We start from the raw sequence: 26,648 nt of genomic DNA, 5'->3' as shown, positions 1-26,648 counted from the left end.
AAAAAATATAACCACATTGCGATGAATATTTCTTACTAGGACGTTATCAATGAACTTACTAAATTTCAAGTCAATTGGAGTCTATAAAAATATTTATTTCCAACTCTATGACCATATTCAAATTTAAGTGATTTAAACATCTTAAGAAATTAAAACAATATGAACTACATTCTTATCACATATCAACACATATTAAATCGCCACGTGTAATCATGTTCCAAATTTAACATAAACATAATTGATATAAAGAATGATCTTATCATACTTGAATCAAATTTTAATCCGACAAACTATTTAAAACCATCTAAACGATTTTCGTTGGAACCATCAAATGTCAAGTAAATCAGATGTCATAAAATTCATGACCACCTTAACTATGACCAAATTTGAAAAAATAATTGTTTCAAGCATAGTTAAAAATTAAAACAACTTGATTCACATTTTTATTCTCTTTTTAATAATTATCTCATGAGTACAAAACATACTTTGTATCCTGTCTTTCTGCTAAGACACATAACTAATTACAACATATTGTTCTCTCAATTAATACACTCGAGAATTCAAGATATTATATTTATCCCTTTAAATCGATGAAAATCTTTAATATCTCTTCTCATTAATTAATTTAAGTGTTCCTAGTATCTAATGGTAAATCTAACAAACATTTGCTAGTATACATTTATGAAGAACAAACCATACATGATATATTAAGGATATTTTTAACGACTCAAATAAATAGATAACTTTCGTAGATCCTATTTATTTATCATTATTATCAATTCACATATTGTAATCTCAAATATATATAATATTAAGAACTTCTAATAACCAAATAAACAAACCACTTAATGATAACCATTTATTAATTATAATATTCTTAATATATTTACGTGTTATTATATACATGTGAGAAAGAGAAATTTTATGCCCATACAAATAAGAAAAAACTTTCTAATTATTGAAGAAACAAGGCACACATGTGCACACATGTGAATTTTAAATTGTAATTAGGTAACTAAGAGAAGCATATTAAATTGAATAAAATTGAAGCAATCTGGACAACAATTGGTAGAAACCATTTAATTTTAATATGTTAAATCAGCCTTCACATTGCCTAGTTTACATTATCAACAATTTCCTTTGTAATTAAGAAATAAAAAACAAATTTTAAAATCACACAAGACCAAACATGTGTTTGCACCGCTAAGTATGATTCTTAATGTCAATTGTTCAAAAAATTAATATGCACGCATATCATGAACTTTACTACTTGCATGAATAATAGATAATAAATATCGTTTATGTTAGAACACATAAATTTTCCTATATTTAATTCGATAAATACCTCTTAAAGCATGAGTAGATACCTTCAAGCAAATCTTCAAATTAAACAGACTTTCAAGCGAATCTACAAGATAGACAATAGCTATGACACAGAGATTCCATCTGAACTCTCTCAATACGGACAAGCATAAATAGAAAACTTCCATTTTCTAGGGTTAGAAGAATTCCTGATTATAGAGATTTCTTTCCAGTCTAAAGAGGAGAATTAAAACACGTTATTTTTCTTCGACTGAAAAATACACATTAGTTTTCTTTGTAACGCCTCTCCCGTTTTACCTTTAGAATTAGAATTTTGAGTTCTAGTTTAATATGGGCACTATAGGGACTACAAAATTAATTACTGAGAGTTCCTATAATGCAAATAATTTCAAATTATTAATTTGAACTATTCTTACCATAATAAATTACTAATCATTCCACTAAAAATTCGTAATTGCACTCCTCTACTTATATTTCGTAATTTCCCATTAAAAACTTATGTAATTTCCCATGTTAAGATTTCAGATTCTAATAAAAAAATTAAATTACTGACGAATTTAATTTAATTATTAATTTCCTTTAGAGCACTACTTAACTTATTTCATGTGTTAGATTTATAAATCCACTTGCAAGATTTGACACAATGAAAACTTATAAGTTTCTCAAAAAGGCATATCAATCAATCTCTATAACGAGACATGAATTTGATCAACTAACTTATTATTTCACCAATATATATTATTATCATCCAACTTACCAGGCATATTGAACCATCTCAGAATCTCACTTTTTAATAAATCAAAATGATAATTAATATACACAGATCATAATAGTTATATCAGGATCGGATTAAGAAAATATAAGTACATTTAATAGTTGGGAGGATATGATTTTGTCAGTCGGTCTAAAACAACTATCTCTACTCGGTTTCGTTCAATACATACAAAATGCACTAGCACAAGAAGTTGGAACTATATATATCGTTCCATAATGAAGATAAATTACATATAATCTTGTGATACAATCATACCAATGACACGTTCAATTTCCATCCTAGATTGTAAACAAAAAACTTTATACTTATATATTGATTTAATCCTCTGTATATAAGCTAAAATTCTACACACCAAATCATCTACTATATAAGTAAATAAACAGCATAAACGAATATATGATCTATTAAAATTGAGCAAATATTTATTCTATAACAAAATATTATTTCTTAACATATGGGGTTAATAATATATATCCCAACATAAATATCATCATCAATAATAATAAACAATAGGAAAATATTTTTCGAACAACCAAAAAATAAATTTATATGTTTTTTTTATTCAGAGGTTTTGCTTTTACGCTCAAGGCTTACCCCTCAAATTCTAAGACGTATTATGCCTTTTATTTACACCCCAAAAAAATTATACTTTACTATTATTTGTAAAAAAAAAAATTAAATCATTTTAAGTTGACAACAAATAACTACATAATACCGACACACAAAAACTTAAAACTATTTATAAATTATAGTTATCATGTTACTTTTTATGATTATTTAAAAAAAAAAACTATTTATAATCATATGAAAATCATAATGTAAACAGTCAACGGCAGTAAACATATTATTGTATTTATTTTTTGCTACAACTACTTTGCCTGCAACATTTAATAATTATGGTCTACCATAATACAATTTAAATTCCTTCACGCGTATTGCGCAGATCTAAAATTTGAATTATATGTTCACATATATAAATAAAAATTCAGAGTATAGTATATGAATTTACGATAATTTAATAATTTTTGCATAGACTAATTATACAACGAAAATTTAACAAGACGCTGTGAGTTATTATATATTATATAATAACCTAAAATCATTATAAAAATATATAAAATTTTAAATTTTTTATTTAGATAAATTTAGTGACTTTTATACAAATTTAATCAAATATTTATAATTTTTTACTGTTATATCTCTAATTATAATTATTAATTTGAAATTATTATATAAATTCATAAATTTTAAATTTTAAATTCATCTTTGTGATCGCAGACATTAAATATGTTTGAATGATATGTTTTTATATACTTTTACGTATTGTTTTTGAAAGTTCTTACTGTTGAATTATACTTCCTCTGTTTATTATTAGTTGTCATATTTTTCATTTTTAGAGTCAAACTATAAAAGTTTTGACTTATATTTTACGATATATTTTTTCATCATATTAATATGTAAAAAAATGCAATGTATATCACTTTTTGTATAATTTTTGAATATCTAATTTTTTTTGTTTAAGATATCAATTAATTTAATCTAAATTAACTTTAAAAATTAGCCAAATTGACTTTCAAAAAAATAACATGACAAATAAAAGGGGACGAATTAGTATAATTTTTCTATTAGAAAAAAGATAATGCAATTATTGGAGAGAGAACTCCCAAAACGATCTTTGATATTTTTCTATGCAATACTCTCTAATTGAAAAACGTGGAATTCTCAGCACCATATTTAATTTGAATTAAATGGCGTATTTTGAGGGGGCGTCGTGGGTTAACGTGAATTTATATTTTTTTACTAGATTATATAATAGTTAATTAATTTTTATTTTATTTTTTTTCAATAATCATTCAAAAATATTAAGTGTGTTACATTGAAAATTTCTAAATTTTTTAGCATTGTAAAATCTTTATATAATTAAATCAGATGTATATGTTAAAACAGTGGTGGAAGCAGTATGACGCAGTGACAATAATTGTAGTTAGAAAATAAAAACAATAATTATTAGGCCGAACAAGGCTTGCACCTATCAATTCTAAGAAACTTTTGCAACATTTTAATCACTAAATTAAACCTTTCGTTTGTGTCAGATGTTGTTAATGCTAATATATATATTTTTAAAATTAAAATTTGACCTCTATATATAATATAATTTTAGCGAAGGGGTGTCGCTTGATACACCCGGCCAAGAGTGGGTCCGCCCCTGATGTTAAAATTTAAAACTAGTAATATTATATATTTTAAATCTATAATTTTTAAAATTTATTAATTTATATTAAGAACTTAAAAATCAAATCAATAAAATTTATATTTAAGATACATTTTTTTTAACCATGCACCTATCTTTTCCAAATTTTATATATCTCTGTCAAATATTATATATATATATATATATATAAACTTTTTTTTCTAATTAACTTGTAATGTCAAACTTTGTAATGTTCACTTTCTTCGCACTACCAAAAATCTAAGAGCCACATGGCCCTCACAAAATTAATTTACACGTGATCAATCACCTTCTAACTCGTCTTAAAAATTAGGAAAAATGCACAAGTACATTAGATTATGATTAAAATCTTAGAAATATCTATTAACTAAATTAAGGTTCTATTATTCTTCTGAATTTATCTTCTTTTTTAATTTTGTGCACCTTTTTAGCTCACGTGATATTCAAATATCTTTCATGCGCCTCAATTGCGTAAAATAACGGTGTGCTACATAAGACAAAAGGCGTACAAAATTACAATAAATAAATAAATTTAGAAGGAATAGAACCTTAGAACTAAAGTGTATCTCTGAGATTTCGAAATCATAGTCTAAAAAATAATTGCGCATTCTCCCTAAAAATTAATTATGTGCTGCTCAATTTGAATATTTATGGCACAAAGCTACCCCTTCAATGTCTTCATACTTGTCCCACTAAATTATTGGCTCTAAAATATTTAAAAATATTATAACTTGATATGATGCCATTTTTTTGGGATCAAAATCATATAATATTTTTTTCTAAAATATATTATGTCGTTAAAATTATTATTTCATTTATTTTTACATGAAAAATATTATCAAATATGAAATCTAAGTGCGAAAGAACTAGTTGATCGAATGAAATATTTCTAAACCTTCCATTTATATTTTCATATAGTAATTAGTTGTCTTTAGGACGGCTTTAGAATGGATATAGGTATTTAATTTAGGAAATATACCAATTTTGGCCTAATTTCTTTGACTATACTAACTTTAATTTTTATCATCAAAAAATCATTACGAAAACAATCCAAATATAAACATCAAAAAGAAAAAAATGTGAATTTCTTTCACTTGTATATCAATATCCTTTTGTCAAAATATTATATTTGAGTGAACTCATAGTTGCTAATTAATTATATCCTTCATTAGTTAAATATATACTCGTACAATAAAGGTAATATTTGTCTTTTTTAAAAACCGTGCAAAATCTTAAATGACACACACATATTGCTCATATTGGTCCAACAAATCTTATGAATTGAGTACCGCAACGTGACGACTATGTGAAAAGCCTCTTTCACTACAATAAAAGAGATATTAGTGATAGTATATAGATTACTTGCTATAAATATCTGTATTATATAATTTCACGCTAAATATAATTTAGTAACACTTTTTACTATTACTATTAAACAACTATCACAAAATTCTTTATTTAGTGTTGACTTTACGCCTTCAAACAATACTCTTGTTTATACTCCTCCTCGTTAGCTTGTCCTCTGTCATGTGCGTCACAATCGACTTAAAAATTAGTATAGAGCTGGATGCAAAAAGAAAAAGAAAAAGAAATAAGAAACAATCATTTTGTACTTTTTAATTAAAAAACAAGAAATAATCTATCTACTCAATATATATAGTCAAAATGCCCTACTTCCAACTACCACTAATTGTGAATAAATACATCATTCAGCCATTCATATATCTAAAATACAACTTTCTTTTGGAATTTTCCATTGAAAATTTATCTAAGAAAATAAAAATATTTTTTTTTTCGAAAAAAAAAAATGAATAGAATTGAACATAGGGAGGAAATGCCAGTAATTTCAAGTCCTTCAAATCCACAGGAAATGGATCATCATATTGTGGCTTTAGAAGTTGAAGTTCCTCAAACTCTTCATCAAATTGGAACAGGTAACTTTAATCCGATATGATGTATAAGTTCGTAGTTTTCAATCAACTTCATTAAAAAATTTAATAGATTCGTATATATATCATGATTGACAGAAAATATAAGTCATGTCTTAATAAGTTTCTCGTTAAAAAAAGTTATTGATAATGACTTAATTAATTCTTTCATTAGAATTCATCCAGTTGAAATACTCTCAAGTACTTCAGATTGATAATAACTAAAATTATTCAACGGTTAAAACTAATTCGATATATCTTTTTTACTTTTTAGCAACAAAAATAAGGTTTTATTATTTTTTTGAACTTTTTTTTTGTAATTTTGTCTTACGTGACACACTCCATGACTCCACGTAATTGAAGCACGTGAGAGATATTTGGATGTCACGTAAGCCAAAAAGATACACAAAATTACAAAAAAAGGAGGGGGGAGGGTTGGGGCAATAGGATCTTAGTTTAGTTCAGGTGTATTTCTGAAATTTCAGTCATAATTTAGGGGATACTTGTGCATTTTCCCTAATAAAAAAAACAATTTACTTATTATAATTATTTTTTTTTACTGAATATAGGTTTAATTCATAATGTTTCACTAATTTACTTCTTAAATATATTTTTATCGAATTTTATAAATTTATTAAAATAAATTATAATTTTTAACGACTAGTTCTCTTTTGATTTAATAAATTAACAAGTAATCTATTTAAAATAATTAGTGCGAATAACGTAAACATTTTATAAATTAACAAGTAAGTTATTTAAAATAATTATTTTAAATAACTTAAACAATTAACATGGAACATCAAAATTATTCATTATTTTGAATCAAATTGCCTGGGATTTGGGATCTTAGAAGTCAACAATTTGATTATATATTCTTTTAATGATCTTTTCATTGAAGTCTTACGTCAACTTTTTATGTAATAGTTATATTTTATGATTTATATTTTTAATATATTTTTGAATCTTTTTATCGTATTACTTAAATCATGTGATCTTAAAATTGAAGACAGAAATTGCTTATAAATGAATTATTATTATCATTATTATTAATATCAAATGAGGATGCTTAGGAATTTATTAACTTTTGTTTGATTGATCGTAAAAATCAACGATTTAATTCTGTTTAAATCTATAAAGATCTATTTCAATATTATTATTCGATTATTTCATTTTTATAATATATTACTTTTTATATAGAAATCTGCCAACTAATTTAGTCCAAATAGTAAATGTCAACAATTTGATGATACAAATCTATAAAAATCATTTCCATTGGAGTCTCCTTTTTATGGACTTATTATATATTCACTCTTATATTTTATTTTACGCAATTTCAATAGAAAAAATTGACATTTTATTTTACTTTTAATGAGCAAATTAAAGAATGTCTTTTTTCTTCATATTATTTTTAGTATCAAATAATTATATTATATAGCAATAATTAACATATTATTAATAGAATTAATTTAATAAAATATATTTCAATTAACATATTAATAAGTCATGTGATAATTTAACAAAAGTCAAATAATATGAAACAGATAACGTACTATAGTTATCGTTTTCGAAATGTGGACAAATGTGAATAGTTATAGAAAGACGGTCATGTTGAGCTGCTGACCAAAATTGAACTCTTCATAAAAATTAAAACATACATCATAGTCAAAATCGTTATATTTTATCGTAAATATTATTAGTTGTTTTACTAAATTAAATTCTTCGTATAAAACAATTAACTTTTTAAAAAAAAAACTAAGACGTCAATTATTATACGTAGGGGTGATGGTGATTTGATCTTGATTGATTTTTTTATTTGCATTAAATTAATTTAAATGATTTTCAACTTTTAAACAAAATCAAATCAAACATTAATTTACATCCATGAGTTTGGTTCTATAAGAAACATAATAGTGTTTCTCCTTGATATTTTTTTCCTAAAATAAAAATAGATTTTTTTTTCTAACTTATAATTTGTTATTAATCTTTTATTGTTCTGGCTTTTAATTTTAATCAAGTGAATAGAATCGATAAAAATATATAAATAAAAAATTAAGATAAATCTCATAATTATTTTTTAAAATAAATAAGTTTGGATTTATGACTTTCGTTTAAGATATGTTTGGTTAAATTATTATTTCAAAAACTCAATTTCTTTAAATTTCAACTTCAAAATCTATGGTTAAATGAGAACTTAAAATCAAATTGCGACAATATGTTAACATTAGGGGTGAACATGATATGATATATACCGAATTATCATATCAAATTGAAATTTTCATTATCGCAGTTTTGGTATTATAGTATTTGATATGGTATATGATGTATATTTTTTATTTGATATTCGATATAATATTTGGTATTTAGAAATAATACACCGAAATATATAGTTACACATATATAATGTGAAAGTTTCACTATTCTATTTTGATAAATATGTACTTGAATTTTAACTGATCATGATTAATAAAAAGAGTTGTTTGTACTGAATATATATTTCTACATGTGTAATATATTAGTATAATACATCTTTGACATTTTCTTAATTATCGAAGTTATACTACTCTATTATACGAGTATAGATATACTGGTCAAAGTTGAACAAACTATGATTACTGATTTACCCTACCTTAGAATATTGAAATTGAACTTCAATGTATCGAATCATACCGAATTAAATTGATACGATAATATTATAATGTTTTCAAAACCAAATAATGATGTGTGTGTTTTGAAAAAAAATGTAGATTCATGGTTTCAAGTGGGAGTTGTTTTGAGCACTGGTATCAACAGTGCCTATGCACTAGGATATGCTGGCACAATCATGGTTCCTCTTGGCTGGACTGGTGGTGTTATTGGTCTTGTTTTATCAACACTCATTTCATTATATGCAAGTACTCTTATGGCCAAGATTCATGAATATGGTGGAAAAAGGCATATTAGATTCAGAGATCTTGCAGGATTTTTGTATGGTATGTACGATCGCGTGACGGTATTTGATTGAATACGAAATTTTATTGTAGAACACATGACAGACATAAAGCATTACTCTATCGATCAGTTTAAAAAAGAGTGACATTCTTTTCTTTTTTGACAATCACATTTTTACGTGACATATTTAAAGTCACAAGATTAAAGGACATTTTGGTACGTGTGAAAAATAACTTTAATTTATGACCATAAGATTAATCAAAAGTCTTCTTTATTTTTCTTGAATTCCGTGTCAAGTCAAACTGGATCATATTTTTTTTTATGAACATAGGGAGTATGTTTTTGCGAGTTTCGTGTATCTGAACTATCAGTATTCGCATTTTCTACCTAAACTATCATCAACTATTATCATGGCACACATCAACTATCTTTTGTTTCCTTTTCCTACTTGAACCATGGTGATAGTCGAGTAGTAAAAGGGAACAACTCATAATGCAGATGTGTTTTGATAAATAGTTGGTACTAAATAGTTTTGGTAGGAAAAGTGTTTCACGTGATAGCTCATGTAGAAAACTCGTGAAAATGTGATATTTCACGTGTGTTTTTAGATCATCAACTCTTAATAAATATCTAAAATAAGTTATAAATATTTGTGTGACGAAAAACTGAATCAAAACCAAACATACATTTTGATGTTTATAAGATTTTAATTCCTTTGACTTTGCTAATATTGCAGGTCGTACAGCTTATGCAATTGTGTGGGCATCGCAGTATGCTAATCTTTTCTTGATAAATATTGGATTTATCATTTTAGGTGGACAGGCCTTAAAGGTATATGATACAGTCCCCTACCTTCCGTCTGTGTTACTCGCACTCTTCAAAAATGTTACTACGTCGAGACAATACTTTAAAAATGCACTATTTTTGACGAATCTGACAGATGCAACCAATACAACAAAAACAACTTTTAGCGGCAGTAAATATTGAGATTAATAAAGAGTGCTAAAGTCTTTACCAGCATTAGTTAAGTGTCATTAGAACCAATATCGCTAAAAGCTTTAGTGACATATACAAAGAATATTAATTACCGCTAAAAAATACATATTTAGCGGCAATTAAGAATTAATTGCCGCTAATGATCGTTTTTGATATAGTGAACACATCACACTTTGAAGAGTGTGAGCAACATAGCCTAGCATCCAAGATCATATCGTACGTTTTGTGTAGACCTCACGGATTTGTCCCTCGAGTTATGCCACATTGAGCCCAGAAGCGGGCGTACCATGTGAACTTATATTCGTCTTATTTGTCAACCTATACGTCTGTCAGTCGAAAGTGTCATATGCACCTCTTCTTATGAAACTTATACGTCTATAAGTTTGTCAGTCCTTCTCTTTGATCCACCCGTCCTTCGTAATGTTCCTCACACATACAAAAAATGTTAATTCTGAAACAAACTTTTTTTTTGTGTGTGTATAATTGGCAGGCTTTCTATCTTCTCTTTAAGGACGATCATCGGATGAAGCTAGCATATTTCATCGCGATTGCTGGATTAGCATGCGTGTTTTTCGCCATTGCTGTTCCTACATTGTCATCGTTACGTGTTTGGCTGGCGATTTCATCTGCATTCAGTCTAATTTATCTCACTATAGTCTTTGTGTTGGCTCTTAGAGATGGTATGCATACAAAATGTGACAGTTAAATATATTATCTTCGCGTACGCATAGATGTTGTTGCATTATATGTAAATAACCAGAGTTTTTTGTTGTTGTTGTTGTTGTTGGTACATTGCAGGTATTAATTCTCCTCCTAGAGACTATAGTATTCCGGGATCGAAAATAAGCAGAGTTTTTACAACTGCTGGTGCAGCTGGAAGTCTTATTTTTGTATTCAACACAGGAATGATTCCAGAGATCCAGGTATTAATGTCTTCGTAAATGTTGTGTTTTTGCTTTCCTTGAGTCGAGTGTCTATCAGAAACAGTTTAGGTAGGAGTAAGGAGTAAGGTCTATGTACGATCTACCCTCTCGAGGCCCCACTTGCATGGACGACTATACTGAGTATGTTGTTGTTGATGAACTCAGCTCTATTTAGACTATGACCTCTGCTTGAAGTACTTTACACGACGAATCATTTTCATGTGATGTTATAATTTGATTCTGACGAATTTCGTTAAATCTTTCAGGCTACTGTGAGAGCACCTGCTGTGGACAACATGTTGAAAGCCCTGTATTTTCAGTTTAGTATAGGATCTGTACCTGTTCATGTTGTTACTTATGTTGGATACTGGGCGTATGGATCCAGTTCAACGCCCTATTTGCTCAACAATGTCAGCGGTCCAGTTTGGGCTAAGGCACTCGCCAACATTACTGCATTCTTGCAAGCCATCATAGCTTTACATGTATTAGTCTTTTCGCGTTGCTGATCTTATAGTATTGAGTTCAACTTTTATACACTAACAGTATATGATCGCGCTGTCCTCATGTTGCATTGCCTTGTTTTTGTTCATTATAGATATTTGCAAGTCCAGCGTATGAGTACTTGGATACCAAATACGACATCAAAGGAAGTGCACTTGCTATTCGGAACCTGGCATTCAGAACTCTAGTCAGAGGAGGTTATCTCGCGCTCACTACTTTCCTATCTGCTCTATTACCTTTCTTGGGAGATTTCATGAGCCTTTCTGGTGCTATCAGCGCGATTCCACTCACGTTTATTCTTCCAAACCACATGTATATGATTTCCATGAAAAAGAATCTATCTTCACTACAGAAGAGTTGGCATTTGCTCAACGTTATCTTTTTCAGCGCCTTAGCTGCTGCTGCATTAGTAGCTGCTTTCAGGCTTATAGCAGTGGACTCGAAAACCTACCATACGTTTGCTGATTTGTAACTTCCTGTGTCATAACATCGAGGGGAATGTCCCTCGTCTTATTCATTTAACGTTCAAGTTAATATCAACTTCCTCAAGTCTCCCCGGCCTCAGAGAGGTATATGTATGTTTGTATATTGGATGAATGATATATATCATCAAACCGATTCATATTGATCACTTGGATGAAATGTGGGAAGGAGATCATGTTCATCATTTCGTGTTGTAAACTTGAGGACCTTAACGCGTGTTTGATCAATGAACACATTTTCAATTTTCTTAAAACGACTCTCAAATTCACATGCTCTTCATTGATAACTTAGCCAAGTCAGACATTTTGTAAAGGACGTTCAAGGATATGAAAAGTGACATTTGACCTACACATGTTGCATCATTTTCCGATGAAGAGTGTTCAAACTAACCACCCCTGGGTATACATAGCTACGCCCTTGTACTCGGTCATAACCTATATCTTCATAATATATTGCTTGTGCCATTTTCCCACTACAATATGTTGTCAATATAACGGTGTTAAGTAAATTGACTTCATCGAAAACAATATCTCTATCTCTCAAGATAGGGATAAGTTTACGTATACTCTACACTTCTCAGACAGACTCAATTCGCAGGATTACACAGACCCCATGTGTTGCACCTAGAATCCTTTATACAAACTCAAAATAAGTTATCTCCTACATCTTCTTTTGCTTCTTGTAATTCTGAAAAAAGATGTAATTCTAATGTAACCTAACAATACAGATTAGTGGATATGAATGCATAAACCATCGTGTACTTCATTCGTTTCAATTTATGTGTTACTTTTTTGACTCGATAAAGAATTTAAGAATAACAGAGAAATAAGGACAAATTGGTGTGACTAGAAGTGAGCATTTGATATTTGGTTTGATATTGTCAAATTCAGTTTGATCGATAGCTGAAAGTAGATATCAAATATTAGTAAATCAAATTTCGATACTTACGTATGAAAGGAAAAACTATTTTGACAAGACATATTCATAATTTGTCCAATATTTGAATGCTAGCTTTTGGAGAAACAATGTATATAGGTTAGATATCAATTCTCGAGTTCTAACATTATGAATTTGTTGGCATACGTCAATCAAGACATCAAATCACTCGTTAATGTTACCTATATATATGGTAAACAATTTATAGGTAGGGGATGTTCAATTTTTTATTTGATATTTTTAAAGTTCAATAATTACGTATTAAAAGAAAATACAATTCAAACAGTTACGATACATTACTATAACAAAAGTAACTTTTAGCAATAATAAATAGACACATCAATAAAGAGCGCTAAAGTCTTTATCGACATCAGTTAAGTGTCATTAAGTCCAATGTCGTTAAATGCTTTTGAGACATATATATAAAAAGTATTAATTATCGCTAAAAATACACATTTAACGATAATTGAACTATTACCGTTAATTAATTGACACTAAAAATCAATTCTTAAAGTAGTGCATCCTAATTTGGTGATTCATTTTTTGATTATTTATGGCCTCTCTTAGGTGTGACATCAACTTATGTTTAAAATGATTCTTTTCGTTATATATATATGGCCACTCTTAGGTGTGACATCAACTTATGTTTAAAATAATTCTTTTTATCACATATATAATATATATAATTTAATAATATATAAAATAATTTCAATATCTCGTATAAGACTTTTTTTTAAAAATAAAATAAAAAGTTTATATTCTAGACTCAAATAAAATATTTAAATTGTCACATCAAAGATATTAGGTAACCAAAAAAAATTGTTGATGATTCATTAAATAACAAAGAATGTTGTACATGATATTTTATGTTGCCAACCGCAATCAATTAAAAATAGAAGCAACCTTATAGGCTTTAGTTTTTAATAATAATAAAATTATTATAAATATTTATAAAAAAATAAAAAATTATACCAACTGCTTATATAAATCAAAACCTACTTTACTTTTTTATTAAATTTTAACAGATACAATAATTCAAATAAATACTATAAATCAAAACCTTTTATATTTATTTTTAATTTTAAATCACGAAAATGCTTCAGATATTGAATCAACCGTATAAAAACCTTGCAAACGTACGCAATAACTGAAAAAGTAATAGATAACAATATACACGAAGTCAAATAAAATCGAGGAATTCATTCGAAAAAATATGTATATAATTAAAACAATTTATTTTATATATATAGAGAGGGGGGTTGGATCCCGAATTTGTTCCTTTAGTTTACTTATTTTAATCTGAAATTTTTTGGTGAAAATTCTAACTCGGTCACGAGTAAGGATTAATATAAAACTAACACTCCAAGCTATCAAAATCACCCATCACTGTGCAGTGATATCATGGAGGAAGCAAGTGGGACAACAATGGCAAATAATATCTGCAATTACAAATAGGAAAAACCCATACCCATTTCACTATAATTGAATTAACAGAGGAAGCCATAGCTGAAAGAGAATTGAGCTTTTGCTGTTTAGACCTTTTTTTGATTTTCGATGGCAACGACGTCGTTTCATCATCCCCTTCTACCAAATGTGCACAACGATGATAAATTGGCTATTCATATTCCTAATTCTGCACATCAAGTTAGTAATGGTCTCTTTCTTTTATAAAATACTCTTTTGGGTTTTTAGATTTATGCTTAGATTATATTCATAAATGTATGATATGTTATTATTATTGGTCAAACACGTGGAAATTCTTTGAGTGACGATGAGATTCGACCTGCTCTGATATCATATTGAAGTGTGTGACTATCTAATCTAAAAGCTTAAGCCGTTAAACAGAGCATACCTATTAGTCAATGATATTTTTGAACAAGATGGAACGTAAAAAAGGGGTTCAATTAACTTGTTCGATCTAGGATAATAAGCTAATGAGTTTGATCTTACTTCATCGTTGAGAAAGGAAAGAAGATTTCTATCTCCAAGTTTAACTCAGAAGTAGCTCCCTTTAATTCCAAGTTGGATTGGATAAGGTGATTTATGATAGTAAATTTATTATAGGCTTAATTATGAGATATTTTACCTTAACGAGGTTGATGTTTTAATTAGACCCCTAATGATGTAAATGAGCAAGCAAGATTAATGTCTTCTTTTCTGCATAACACTCTCATGTTTCTGTGAGGTTAATTTCAAATGCACCTTTTTGTATGACAAGTCTTGTGATTAGAGGTGGAGCGAGGATTTTCAATATATAGTCTCTGAATCAGAATATTTTTTGCTTCCTTGGTTCTGGATAGATTAGTTATACATATTGAAATACAGGCCTTGAGACAAAACTAATGAGTTCAATCCCAGTAGATTAAATGGTGTGTGGTGAATCCCGAACTTGAGTCATAAAGTTCGAATCTTGATTCCACCTTTGCATCTCTGGATAACATTTCCATTCACTTTTATCCAATTAATAAACTGCAAACCAAGTGATACACTTGTATAATTCATAGACATGGTGCAGTACCTACTAGTTACATAGATTGTAATGTTTTCATTCCCCGTGTGATTAATGTACTAGAACTGAGTTACCAAATATGTGGTAAAATAAGATTTTTGAGTTTGTCAGCAAAATATCGTACTTTTGTTATCTTCAATCCTATTAAGATGTATATGAGCAGAAGAAAAAGGTGCCGAGAACATTACAATATGATATTTGCAAATTATGATTCTTGCGATAAATTGTCTGCTGATCTATAGTAGATTGTGATCATTTTACCTGTTGTGCAAGCTGCAGATTCATGGTTTCAGGTAGGAGTTGTTTTGAGCACTGGTATCAACAGTGCCTTTGCTCTCGGATATGCTGGCCTAATTATGGTTCCTCTAGGTTGGGTTGGTGGTGTGGTTGGTTTGATTTTATCATCAGCTATATCACTCTATGCTAGTACTCTTATTGCTAAGCTCCATGAATATGGGGGAAGGAGGCATATCAGATATAGAGACCTTGCGGGATTCATGTATGGTATGTGTTGCTGAAAACTTATCAAATACATAGAAGCTTCTTACGCTTCTTTTATGATTTATATGGTTTTGATTCCGTTGGTTTAGCTGAATGGGATTTTGTTTGCTACAGGACAGACAGCCTATTCACTTGTCTGGGCATCGCAGTATGCAAATCTTTTCTTGATAAATACTGGATATGTCATTTTGGGTGGACAAGCATTAAAGGTAATAGTAATATGCATTAGTACTTAGATTGATGTCCAAGCAGAATTATACATATGAATACGATTCCATTCAGATTCTTTTTGTTTTCTGATGGCATGATTCCGACAACTTGATCGCAGGCTTTCTATGTTCTCTTTAGGGATGACCATCAAATGAAATTGCCACACTTCATTGCAGTGGCTGGGTTGGCGTGTGTCCTTTTTGCCATTGCTATACCCCATTTGTCAGCTTTAAGGATTTGGCTGGGGTTCTCAACATTCTTCAGTCTAGTTTATATTTGCATAGTGATTGCTTTGTCTCTTAAAGACGGTGAGTCAAACGCAAATTTAAATTTTCAATATATGCATACTGTTTATCTAACTGATGGTACTTTCTGGTAATTATTCCTTCCTGCTATACATTATTGTTGAAAAGTGAAGTTGATTGTATCTTAGTGTATGAGTGTGGGGTTTGCCTGCTAGATTCTCCCAGTCCTCCAGTTAGGAGATTGATGAAAAACTGATTCTTGCTCCTAATTTTGGGTATCGAGGGGTAGGATTATCTTGGTACCCATTTGTCACACAATATTACATTATCTCTGATTATGCCTTTTTTAGCATTTTTTCCGAAATATTAGTCCTCTTACACATAGCATCAGGGCTTGTTTTATAAATTAAGCAACCTGTCTACATGAAATCATATTTGCCTGGAACTGAAAGCATAGCCTTGCGCCCGCAGATTTTGCTTCCTCAAAGAGGAATGCCATCTTGGTTCATCCTTTCTGAATATCCTGAATTGCAGGTCTTGAGGCACCTCCTAGAGACTATAGCATTCCAGGAACCAAAAACAGTAAGACTTGGGCAACAATTGGTGCTGCTGCTAACCTTGTTTTTGCGTATAACACAGGAATGCTTCCCGAGATACAGGTAACTGACCTAGAAATCGATAGACTTTATTTATGCATGTTATCTTTTGCTCAGCAAGCCTGACTTATAGTGAAATCAAAGTATCGAATTAAGGCACATGACTTGATAATTGAAATTTGGTATGTATGTTTTGACTTTCTATAATCAGCTGCAGGTATCACCTCTCTACCTCCCAAGGTAGGGGTAAGGTCTGCGTGTACTCTACCCTCCCCCGACCTCCCTTGTGGGACTACACTAGCGATCTTCTTCTTCTTGTTGATCATTGTTTTTTAACTCTCGTAATCTCGTGTCTTTCATGTAGGCCACTGTGAAAGAACCAGTTGTCAATAACATGATAAAAGCCCTTAACTTTCAGTTCACTTTAGGAGTTATTCCAATGCATGCTGTTACGTACATTGGATATTGGGCTTATGGATCAAGTGCATCTTCCTATTTGCTGAACAATGTTAGTGGCCCAATTTGGTTGAAGGGAATGGCTAACATTGCTGCTTTCTTGCAAGCTATCATCGCGTTGCATGTAATTACTCCCTGCTCTGATCTTTTAGTCTTTATACAGCTATTTTCATGTTACATTATTCAAACAAGAAAAAAGGCTAGCCATACCTGGTATTTACACCAACACAATAGATTCACTAACATGTGTCTTTATATATAGAAATGTTATCAGTTAACTAATACCGATTCTCATCTCATCTTCTATTACTACTAACCATGGTAAAAAAAGAAATGTAGTTTGGTGTAAACACCAGCTCCTGATAAGAAGGCAAGCCTTGGAGCAACGGTGTCTCCGTTTGACCTATAGGTCACCAGTTCAAGCCTTGGAGTTTGGTGTAAACACCAGGTGTCGTTAAGTTTTTTCCTTGAAACAGTTCCAGATAAGAAGGCAAGCCTTGGAGAGCAACCGTAAAGTTGTCTCTGTCTGACCTATAGGTCAGCGGTTCAAGCCATGGGATCAACCACTTATGCTTGTGTCAAGATAGTCTACCTACATCATACCCTTTTGTGGCACGACCCTTCCCCAAACCCTGCATGAACTTGGGATGCTTCGTGCACTGGATTGCACTTGTTTAGTTCCTCTATAATGTCTCTAATTTGCTTCTATTTCATGATCCTAGATATTTGCGAGTCCGACATACGAGTTCTTGGATACCAAGTATGGAGTTACAGGAAGTGCACTGGCTTGTAAAAACTTGGCCTTCAGAATCATTGTTAGAGGTGGTTATATAGCCATTACAGCTTTCTTGTCTGCTCTTTTGCCTTTTTTGGGAGACTTCATGAACCTTGCTGGGGCTATCAGTACATTTCCACTCACATTTATACTTCCAAATCACATGTACATTGTTGCTAAGAGAAAAAAGTTGTCATTTTTAAAGAAGAGTTGGCATTGGCTCAATATTATTTTCTTTAGTTGCATAGCAGTTGCTGCATTTGTAGCTGCACTGAGATTCATCACAGTTGACTCCAAAACATACCATGTATTTGCTGACTTATAATTTTATTTTTTTCACTATTTACCCATCTTTTGGGGGGTCATTTATATGTAAATGTTAAATTATTCAGTTTTAATAAAGTGTCTTCTTGATTATTTATTTTTTAAACTCTGAGAAAGGTGTACAAATATGTAATACATTGATATGTGAAATAGCATTTGACTACTATTAAGTATTGTGATTTCTCCTTGTATTGTGTTTTAAGCCTCATGACTTAATTCCATTGAGTAATTGCAGTGAAATTGACGGTGCACAAAGCATTTTGCATTTATACATACAAATAAAAACTTACTTTGTAACATGTTTAAATATTCAATTCGAAAAGACAAGTAAAATTTATAAAGGAATGGTTGATATATTTTGGATCTTTACACAAATAATCTAATCTATTCACTATTCATCTTTTCTAGTTGTTGCATAGATTATGCTTATTATACATGATAATATATGTTTTATACACATTCTCTTTTCAAAAATTATTAATATAAGTGGTTCGATGGACAGATTCAGAAGTATTTAATTGCACGAATTGTCCTTTAAATAGGTTGATTTTTAATTTTGTCTTTATAATACGAACTTATACCTATCACACATAAACTCTTTAAAGGCGGAACTCATAACTTGTGAGATATTATGATATGAAATATATCATATCCCGTAAAAAAGATATTTCTCCGGAGCGATAAAAGTGCAAATGAGTTAGATTCCTCCTCCTTCTCAATCCGGCCCAAATAAGTCAAGCCCAATGAATTAAAACAACTTGGGCCTCAAGCCCATCTCTTATTCGCTAAATATAAATTTCTCTCTTCTCCCTCGGCAATTAGGGTTTTAGGCTTCTCCATTAAAAGGGATTTTCTTCAGTTTGCAGCTTCAAAGTCGAAAATGGTGAAGGGACGCCAAGGAGAACGTGTGAGGTACTGAATCATCTTCATTTACAATTCCATTTTCGTAAAATTCGCTTATAAAATCACATTTTCACTACTTTTTTTGCCTTTTTCTTCATCCAGACTCTATACCAGAGGAACAGTTCTCGGATACAAGAGGTAATATAACTAATTTAATGTTTCAATATAATTGTAAACTGAAGTATTGAGTTTGCAGCTGATTGATTGATGGAATGTTGATTTGTGAATTAGGTCGAAGTCGAATCAGTATCCGAATACTTCATTGGTTCAGATCGAGGGAGTTAACACTAAGGAGGAAGTAGATTGGTACTTGGGGAAACGTATGGCTTATGTATACAAGGCAAAAACAAAGAAGAATAACTCACATTATCGCTGTATTTGGGGAAAAGTTTGTAGGCCTCATGGAAACAGTGGTGTTGTTAGAGCTAAGTTCAAGTCAAACTTGCCACCAAAGTCCATGGTACATTTCGACTACAATTGTTTGTAATTGAATTTATTTGCTTATCAGGTGGTGATTTTGTATTTATGATTGTGTTTCACTTTTGCAGGGAGCTAAGGTTAGAGTTTTCATGTACCCAAGCAACATATAAGGTACTATATTTTATTTAAATTTTTGATATGACCAAAAAAGTTTGTTTTTTTGGATATGTTATGTTCTATACTCCATAGTGATTAATGTGTTATCTATAGTGATTAATGTGTTATGTAGGGTAGAAGGTTCGTATGTAGTCGAGTGCTTAGGCTTACGTTTCTCAGAGTATTAGTTTTAGTTTGGTGTTGTTGTTAATAATATTTTTCTACATTTGCTTAAATTTTCCTGTTATTGGACATAGATTAATGAATAAAGGATCGAGTTTGTGGTAATGGAAGAACTGTTTTATAATTGGTTTGATTATTTGTGAGGGTGCATACTTTTAGGATTGCCTCTTACCATAAGATCCTCGGAAAAATATACTGTATTAATACAATATGTTCATTTACACACCTAGCTGGTGTCGTATAACCTGATGCCTCAAATTCTAACCCCAATAACCATATTTTTGGCAGTGCTTACCATATTTACTCACTGTGTGTGTGTGTGTGGGGGGGGGGGGTTACTAAACTAAAGATTATGTTCATGCTATGCCAAACATTTACTGTACTTCCCTTTTTCCTCCTTACAAGTTACACCCGTAAAGTGCATGAACTGAAGATCACTTGATCCTTCTTGTGTTACTTTGGAATAATCTCCTATTCTTTCATTCCACATTAACCAAAAATTACTTGGCAGCTAAGCACTGTAGAGTCCTTTTGTAGCCTCTTAAGCAAACATCGATTACCTCTGTTTACTAAACTAAAGATTATGTTCATGCTATGCCAAACATTTACTGTACTTCCCTTTTTCCTCCTTACAAGTTACACCCGTAAAGTGCATGAACTGAAGATCACTTGATCCTTCTTGTGTTACTTTGGAATAATCTCCTATTCTTTCATTCCACATTAACCAAAAATTACTTGGCAGCTAAGCACTGTAGAGTCCTTTTGTAGCCTCTTAAGCAAACATCGATTACCTCTGTTTACCTGTGTCCATTCAGAAATTATGAGAAATCAGGAGGCAAAACATAGAAAGATGGTTATCTTTGCTGTTTCGGATCAACTATAGGGTCTTTAATGTCATATGTTTCAACAAAATATTGTACAGACTTCCATCCCCTCACGAAGCATGCAAAGAAAAATTTGCACAGAAGCTTTAAGCAGATGCTTACTTGTGAATCCTCTGTCTAGATAGTGTGGAAAAGGGATGGAAGGTGTTCTAGAGCTGTATTTGAATTTTGCTATCATCGTACATTTAATGATAGAGAAGTCGCTTTCACCATTATCTTGCAACCGCATTTAGTATTTAACCTGTGCACTGGAATATTGTTTTTGAAGATGGATTTTCCTCTTACCCTTTGTAGTGATATGAAGCTATGATTATCCGATATCCTAAATGTTTCAAAATGCCCTGTGATTGCCACGTGATGTTTCCGTTAAATCAGACTGTTAACATGATGTTACACTGTTGCGATTGTTATTTACAATTCTCTTCCTGTATTCTTACCCGTTTACGCTTTTTTTGAAGTAATCTGATTGTGTATATTTACTCTTGCAGCAAGGTACCAATGCTTGGATCCCCTACATTTGTCTATCATTAGTTATGAAGGATTTGAATCTTTTAAAATAGTTGGACATAACTTGTTTTGGGCTATGTGGAATCACATTTCTGTTCTATTTGTTTACCATGTACTTGGAAACACCAATGAGTTGAAACATCTGATTAGATGTCTAATTTTGTTCTTGGAGTTTCTACATACAATCATTTAGTTCTCTTTGCTCTTTAAATCTTTGATATATCCAGTTTTTAATTTGCCTTTTTGCAGAATGGTTTCCTCGGTTTAATGCCTTTCTCTAATATATTTCTTTTTCATTGTTGTTTTATTATGATTTACACACAATCCTCCACGTGTCCCATTTGTATGGAATTAAATTGTCTACTTTTTTGAAGTTCGAAAAAATTTCTTTCTTAGGAAGGTGTCTCCTTTATCGAGTGTGGGATGATTAGATCAACTAACAAATAAAAAGATAGAAAGCTTAAAGAGCTAACGAAAAAGGAATAACAAATGTTCTACGAGTAACTAGGGCAAGATATAATCTCTAGTGCTTCAAATAAGAGTAACTTCATTATGCACAATTAGATGTGCATAACTCAATTTAAAAAAGTAAAATGATTTGGACACGTGTCACTTATTCGTTGGTAAAATAATCCGCGGTGATCATGTGAGCACAATGGTGCTTCAAATAGATTGAGTGTGTACAAAAAATATCCTTCATCAACGCATGTATCAACTCACATTCCACGTGTAAATTACGTATTTTGCATGCAAACTAGGATCATTATACGACTAATCGATTAAATCCAATGTTTACTTTTTCCTTAACGATATATAGTATTTCTTTTGTTTTAATTAATCGATTGAATTTAATGCTTATTTTTTCTTAACGATATAGTGCTTCTTTTGTTTTAATTTGTTTGTTAGGGTTTTAAACTAACAAAAGACCTGACCTCCTTCTTCTCAATTCGGCCCAAATTAGTCGAAGCCCAAAAGATTATATTACTGGGCCATAAGCCCATTCCTCATTCGGTAAATACCAGCAGTCTAGGGTTTCAGTCTTCTTCTTCAGTTTACAGCTCCAGAGTCGAAAATGGTGAAGGGACGCCAAGGAGAGCGTGTAAGGTACTGAATCATCTTCATTTACGATCTCATTTTCATAAAATTTGCTAATAAAATCACATTTTCACTACTTTTTTTTTTGCTTGTTTCTTCATCCAGACTCTACACTAGAGGAACAGTCCTTGGATACAAGAGGTACCGTAACTAATTTATATTCATTATCTAATTTTAACTGAAATAGTTCTGAATAGAGCTGAACGAATATAAGGAAATCGAATTTGAATTTGTGAATTAGGTCGAAGTCGAATCAGTATCCAAACACTTCATTGGTTCAGATCGAGGGAGTCAACACTAAGGAAGAAGTAGATTGGTACTTAGGGAAGCGTATGGCTTATGTATACAAGGCGAAAACTAAGAAGAACAACTCGCATTATCGTTGCATTTGGGGTAAAGTTTGTAGGCCTCATGGTAACAGTGGAGTTGTTAGAGCTAAATTCAAATCCAATCTGCCACCAAAATCCATGGTACATTTCGACTGCAAAAATACATACTTGACTAATTTAATTGTGTGCTTGGTAAAGATGGATAGTATATAGTGTATTTTTATAGAGAAGTTTGTGAATTTATTTATTATCTTCCATTTTTGCAGGGAGCTAAGGTTAGAGTTTTCATGTACCCAAGCAATATATAAAGGTACTGTATTTTAGTTTAATTTTTTTTGTATGCTATGGTCTATAGTTATTAATTGGTTACATGGATTGCATTGCTTATATATATATTAGATTAATGAATGAAGGATTATTAGTTTGTGGTGATGGTGAAATAATGGATTTATAATTGGTCGAAGTATTTGTATGAGTTGCATATTTTTTGATTGACTCTTAACTTAAGATGGTTAATCAATGAGGTCGTTTGTTATGAGGAAACAAGGATAATATTCTCGCATTTTATCGTGCGTATGGTTAGGTTAGGGGTATTAGTTAGTCATGTGAGTATTTATCCCACTAGTTATACTACAATGATTGGATAAACTAGGAACACTATGTCTTTTCTTGCCTGATAAATAGAAGTTCATTTATTGACATACCTAGTGGTGTGACTGATTTGCTCAAAGTCCGAGCGTACTCAACTACCTTTAACATTTATGATATGCCAATTATCTAGTATGTTGCCTGTTTTTTTTATCCTTACTCCTGATAAGTGCATGAAAGAAAGGATTGTTTTATACGTCTTTCGCTCCTATGGAATAATTGCTAACCTTTCATTCTATATTAGTAAACCAATAAATAGGAAGGGGCTTATCACCATAGTGTCTTTTTGTAGGCTTTTGAATAAACATTGTTCAGCTCTGTTTTCTAGTGTCTGTTTGGAAGTTATGAAAAAACTAGGACCCACAACACCTGAAAAAGATCGTAATTAGCTACAGGGTCTTTATTGACGTTAGTTCCAACAAAAAATAGTGCCTACTTCCATCCCTTCAAGTAAGCACTTTTCTTGAAAACCTACACGGAACATTGACCAGATAGCTGACTGTGATCCTCTGCTTGGACAGTGTGGAAAGGGAAAGTGCTCTAAACAAAGCCATTTTTGACATGTTATCATAATAGATATAATGTGATGTTGAAATTGCTTTTTCCATCATCTTGATACCACATGTAATGTTTTAACCTGAGAAACTGCAAAATTAGTACCTTCAGATGGATTTATCAGATGATCTTTCTGGTTCAAAAATGTCCTGCTATTTGCCATATCACTACTCTGTAGAATCAGCCCGTTGTTACTTTGATGTTGTGGTTTTGTATCTGCTGACACTATTTGAAGGTAGTAACTGATAGTGCATATCTGTTGTTGCAGCAAGGTATTTAGTTGATGCTTACTTGGAGGCCCTACGTTTGTCTATCGAGGTCATTAGTGGTGAAGGTTTTGAATCTTAAAAATATAGTTGACATAACTTGTTTTGAGCTGCTTGGAGTTACATTTTGTGGTATTTTTGTTTATCATGTACTCTGAAATACCATGGTTTGAACATTTGATTAGATGTCTAATTTTATTCTTGGATTTTCATTTTGTTCTTTTTGCTCTTAAATCTTATATGACTTTGACATGAACCATCTAACTCGAAAATCATTTGCCTGGTGATATTTCTGTTGTATCTCGTGAACATATGCCTGGTTTTTATAATTATTCCAACACATTTCAAGTCTCTTAGAGGTGTTCACTGGAAACGTATTCCACCGTGGTACACAACTATTTTTACCAAATGCATTTGATAAGCCAAAAGTTGCATCTTTTCTAAGGTCCAATCTGGATTGCAGCTGGACTGGTGGTGCCTAAGAACAACACTTAGATATGCATTTTGTGCTCATGATGATGTTATGTTGTCTATACTTTTTTGCCCGGACTTCTTTACCACCATGTAAATTCTTTTTGCATTTTAGCCGAGGATGTATTGGAAATAGCCTCTCTACCTCCCTTAATGTATGAGTAAGTCTTGCATACATTCTATCCGAGTAAGTTCCAATCTACATTGCAGCTAGATGATGTTGTGTTGTCTATACTTAGATATGCATTTTGTGCTCATGGTGATGTTGTGTTGTCGGTAATTTGTTTACCTTGACTTCTTCACCATGTTAATTCTTCTTTTCCATTGAACCTACGTCTATTGGAAACCGTCTCTCTACCTCCCAGTAGGAGTAAGGTTTGCATACACTCTATCTTCGTAAACACTTGCGAGAGAATAAAACTGTCGGTGTTGTGCATACATAGATGAAATTAAGTCTGTCTATGGCTGTGACAGCTGGTGTATGTGTATGTACATTTATAGGCAATGATAGTTTTTCTAGTAAGAAATGGGCAACATTAGCATATGTTTTATTATCTAATACTAAAAAATAAGGAGGCAACAATAGAAGTAGCATTTGTCTATTTACTACTAAAAATAAGAATGTGCACGAGCTAGTAGCTAGAAGAATTGTTGAGGAAATAGTTTTCGATAGTTTTTTTAATTTTCTTGTTAAAGAGTGCGTTATGACTCGTGATAGTCAGGTGAAACTTGACTCTACGAATCTAACGAAATAATGCATAGGACTGCACAAGCGTTAAGATCGAAGCTTCTTTTAGTGTTAGTAGGTATGTGAATTATTTTCAATTAATTTTCTCGAAAGAAATCTTATTTTCAAGTTTGGTTTATTTTCATTATAATTAGATCTATTTTTTTTTAAAAAAAAAGAGTTGAATTTTAATCGTTGATCAAGTTGTCTAATAAATCACTACTATTTCCACACTATGTACCAACTTTTTCTCTTTTTTATTCACAAGACATTTTCTTTGTTGACTAAGAAAATGCATGAAAATGACCTAATTTTTTTGGTCATATTATATTTTTCCTTTCACATGACTACTCTATTTATCACCTCATTATAGAAGTATTTCTTTCCTTGACGACTAAAAAACATAAATTAATAATTTCACTTTAAAATTCAGACCTTAATATATATCTTTATTGATCATAATATTTTTACAGATTTTGCGCTTTTTTAAAACTCTATAGGAAACAGATTAAAAGCCTAGTAGAGTTTAAATAACTCAAAATTTTCATTTCATCGATCATATTTCGAGTTTAATATTTTAAGGGATATAAATCTAGCTAATTGTTAATTATCTTGTACTATTTCTATGTAGTTTGCAAACGAGGAACGAGGGTCGAGAATATGAGGTCTCATGCTTACATACCAATAAAAGTAATACTAGGTAATTTCCTTTCTAAAAGGAAAAATTATATAAATTGATACATTTTAATAAATAATTACTGATTTTAGCAATATTTTTTATTTATTATCATTTATAGCAATACTATGTTAAATCTGTCATATTTATTATAAGTGAATTACGTATGTAATATATATGAAATATAAT

General features: G+C 30.7%; 4 protein-coding genes across 7 annotated transcripts; all 4 read left to right on the top strand.

Moving 5' to 3' along the window:
- Window positions 1-6,019: 6,019 nt before the first annotated feature.
- On the top strand, window positions 6,020-12,340 carry LOC107018816 (proline transporter 2-like). The gene is made up of 7 exons (XM_015219397.2): window positions 6,020-6,262; window positions 9,001-9,225; window positions 9,921-10,015; window positions 10,671-10,860; window positions 10,979-11,103; window positions 11,370-11,585; window positions 11,699-12,340. Exons 1-7 carry the CDS (start codon window positions 6,136-6,138, stop codon window positions 12,074-12,076), a joined length of 1,356 nt encoding a protein of 451 aa, XP_015074883.1. The 5' UTR covers window positions 6,020-6,135; the 3' UTR covers window positions 12,077-12,340.
- A 2,058-nt stretch (window positions 12,341-14,398) lies between these two features.
- On the top strand, window positions 14,399-18,745 carry LOC107020421 (proline transporter 1-like). 3 transcript variants are annotated; one of them, XM_015220774.2, is made up of 7 exons: window positions 14,399-14,667; window positions 15,812-16,036; window positions 16,148-16,242; window positions 16,362-16,551; window positions 17,023-17,147; window positions 17,449-17,664; window positions 18,263-18,745. In XM_015220774.2, exons 2-7 carry the CDS (start codon window positions 15,889-15,891, stop codon window positions 18,638-18,640), a joined length of 1,152 nt encoding a protein of 383 aa, XP_015076260.1. In that variant the 5' UTR covers window positions 14,399-14,667; window positions 15,812-15,888; the 3' UTR covers window positions 18,641-18,745. The 3 variants fall into 3 exon arrangements, with proteins under 3 accessions (XP_015076260.1, XP_015076259.1, XP_027772939.1); XM_015220773.2 differs by having other exon boundaries at window positions 14,399-14,677; XM_027917138.1 differs by lacking the exon at window positions 14,399-14,667 and having other exon boundaries at window positions 15,908-16,036; window positions 16,153-16,242.
- A 671-nt stretch (window positions 18,746-19,416) lies between these two features.
- On the top strand, window positions 19,417-24,800 carry LOC107020420 (60S ribosomal protein L35a-3). Of its 2 annotated transcripts, none has more exons than XM_027917137.1 (5): window positions 19,417-19,551; window positions 19,645-19,680; window positions 19,774-20,002; window positions 20,091-20,132; window positions 24,586-24,800. In XM_027917137.1, exons 1-4 carry the CDS (start codon window positions 19,520-19,522, stop codon window positions 20,130-20,132), a joined length of 339 nt encoding a protein of 112 aa, XP_027772938.1. In that variant the 5' UTR covers window positions 19,417-19,519; the 3' UTR covers window positions 24,586-24,800. The 2 variants fall into 2 exon arrangements, with proteins under 2 accessions (XP_027772938.1, XP_015076258.1); XM_015220772.2 differs by lacking the exon at window positions 24,586-24,800 and adding an exon at window positions 21,674-21,937 and having other exon boundaries at window positions 20,091-20,133.
- Window positions 22,675-24,800, top strand: LOC107020419 (60S ribosomal protein L35a-3). The gene is made up of 5 exons (XM_015220771.2): window positions 22,675-22,796; window positions 22,893-22,928; window positions 23,029-23,257; window positions 23,383-23,426; window positions 24,588-24,800. The coding sequence occupies exons 1-4, from the start codon at window positions 22,765-22,767 to the stop codon at window positions 23,422-23,424; spliced, it is 339 nt and encodes a 112-aa protein (XP_015076257.1). The 5' UTR covers window positions 22,675-22,764; the 3' UTR covers window positions 23,425-23,426; window positions 24,588-24,800.
- Window positions 24,801-26,648: the final 1,848 nt, after the last annotated feature.

This window comes from Solanum pennellii, chromosome 5, assembly GCF_001406875.1.
Source record: "Solanum pennellii chromosome 5, SPENNV200".
Lineage (NCBI taxonomy): Eukaryota > Viridiplantae > Streptophyta > Magnoliopsida > Solanales > Solanaceae > Solanum > Solanum pennellii.
This window is presented reverse-complemented; position numbering and strand designations above follow the sequence as displayed.

What these genes read in the sequence shown, in the direction of transcription:
- LOC107020419 (XM_015220771.2), top strand. Translation starts at nt 22,765, where the DNA reads ATGGTGAAGGGACGCCAAGGAGAGCGTGTAAG. An exon ending in CGCCAAGGAGAGCGTGTAAG is followed by an intron (nt 22,797 to 22,892) that starts GTACTGAATCAT and finishes TTCTTCATCCAG; the next exon opens with ACTCTACACTAGAGGAACAG. An exon ending in ACAGTCCTTGGATACAAGAG is followed by an intron (nt 22,929 to 23,028) that starts GTACCGTAACTA and finishes TTTGTGAATTAG; the next exon opens with GTCGAAGTCGAATCAGTATC.
- LOC107020420 (XM_027917137.1), top strand. Translation starts at nt 19,520, where the DNA reads ATGGTGAAGGGACGCCAAGGAGAACGTGTGAG. An exon ending in CGCCAAGGAGAACGTGTGAG is followed by an intron (nt 19,552 to 19,644) that starts GTACTGAATCAT and finishes TTCTTCATCCAG; the next exon opens with ACTCTATACCAGAGGAACAG. An exon ending in ACAGTTCTCGGATACAAGAG is followed by an intron (nt 19,681 to 19,773) that starts GTAATATAACTA and finishes TTTGTGAATTAG; the next exon opens with GTCGAAGTCGAATCAGTATC.
- LOC107020421 (XM_015220773.2), top strand. Translation starts at nt 14,578, where the DNA reads ATGGCAACGACGTCGTTTCATCATCCCCTTCTACCAAATGTGCACAAC. An exon ending in CCTTGCGGGATTCATGTATG is followed by an intron (nt 16,037 to 16,147) that starts GTATGTGTTGCT and finishes TGTTTGCTACAG; the next exon opens with GACAGACAGCCTATTCACTT. An exon ending in GAATGCTTCCCGAGATACAG is followed by an intron (nt 17,148 to 17,448) that starts GTAACTGACCTA and finishes TCTTTCATGTAG; the next exon opens with GCCACTGTGAAAGAACCAGT.
- LOC107018816 (XM_015219397.2), top strand. Translation starts at nt 6,136, where the DNA reads ATGAATAGAATTGAACATAGGGAGGAAATGCCAGTAATTTCAAGTCCT. An exon ending in TGTGTTGGCTCTTAGAGATG is followed by an intron (nt 10,861 to 10,978) that starts GTATGCATACAA and finishes GGTACATTGCAG; the next exon opens with GTATTAATTCTCCTCCTAGA. An exon ending in GAATGATTCCAGAGATCCAG is followed by an intron (nt 11,104 to 11,369) that starts GTATTAATGTCT and finishes TAAATCTTTCAG; the next exon opens with GCTACTGTGAGAGCACCTGC.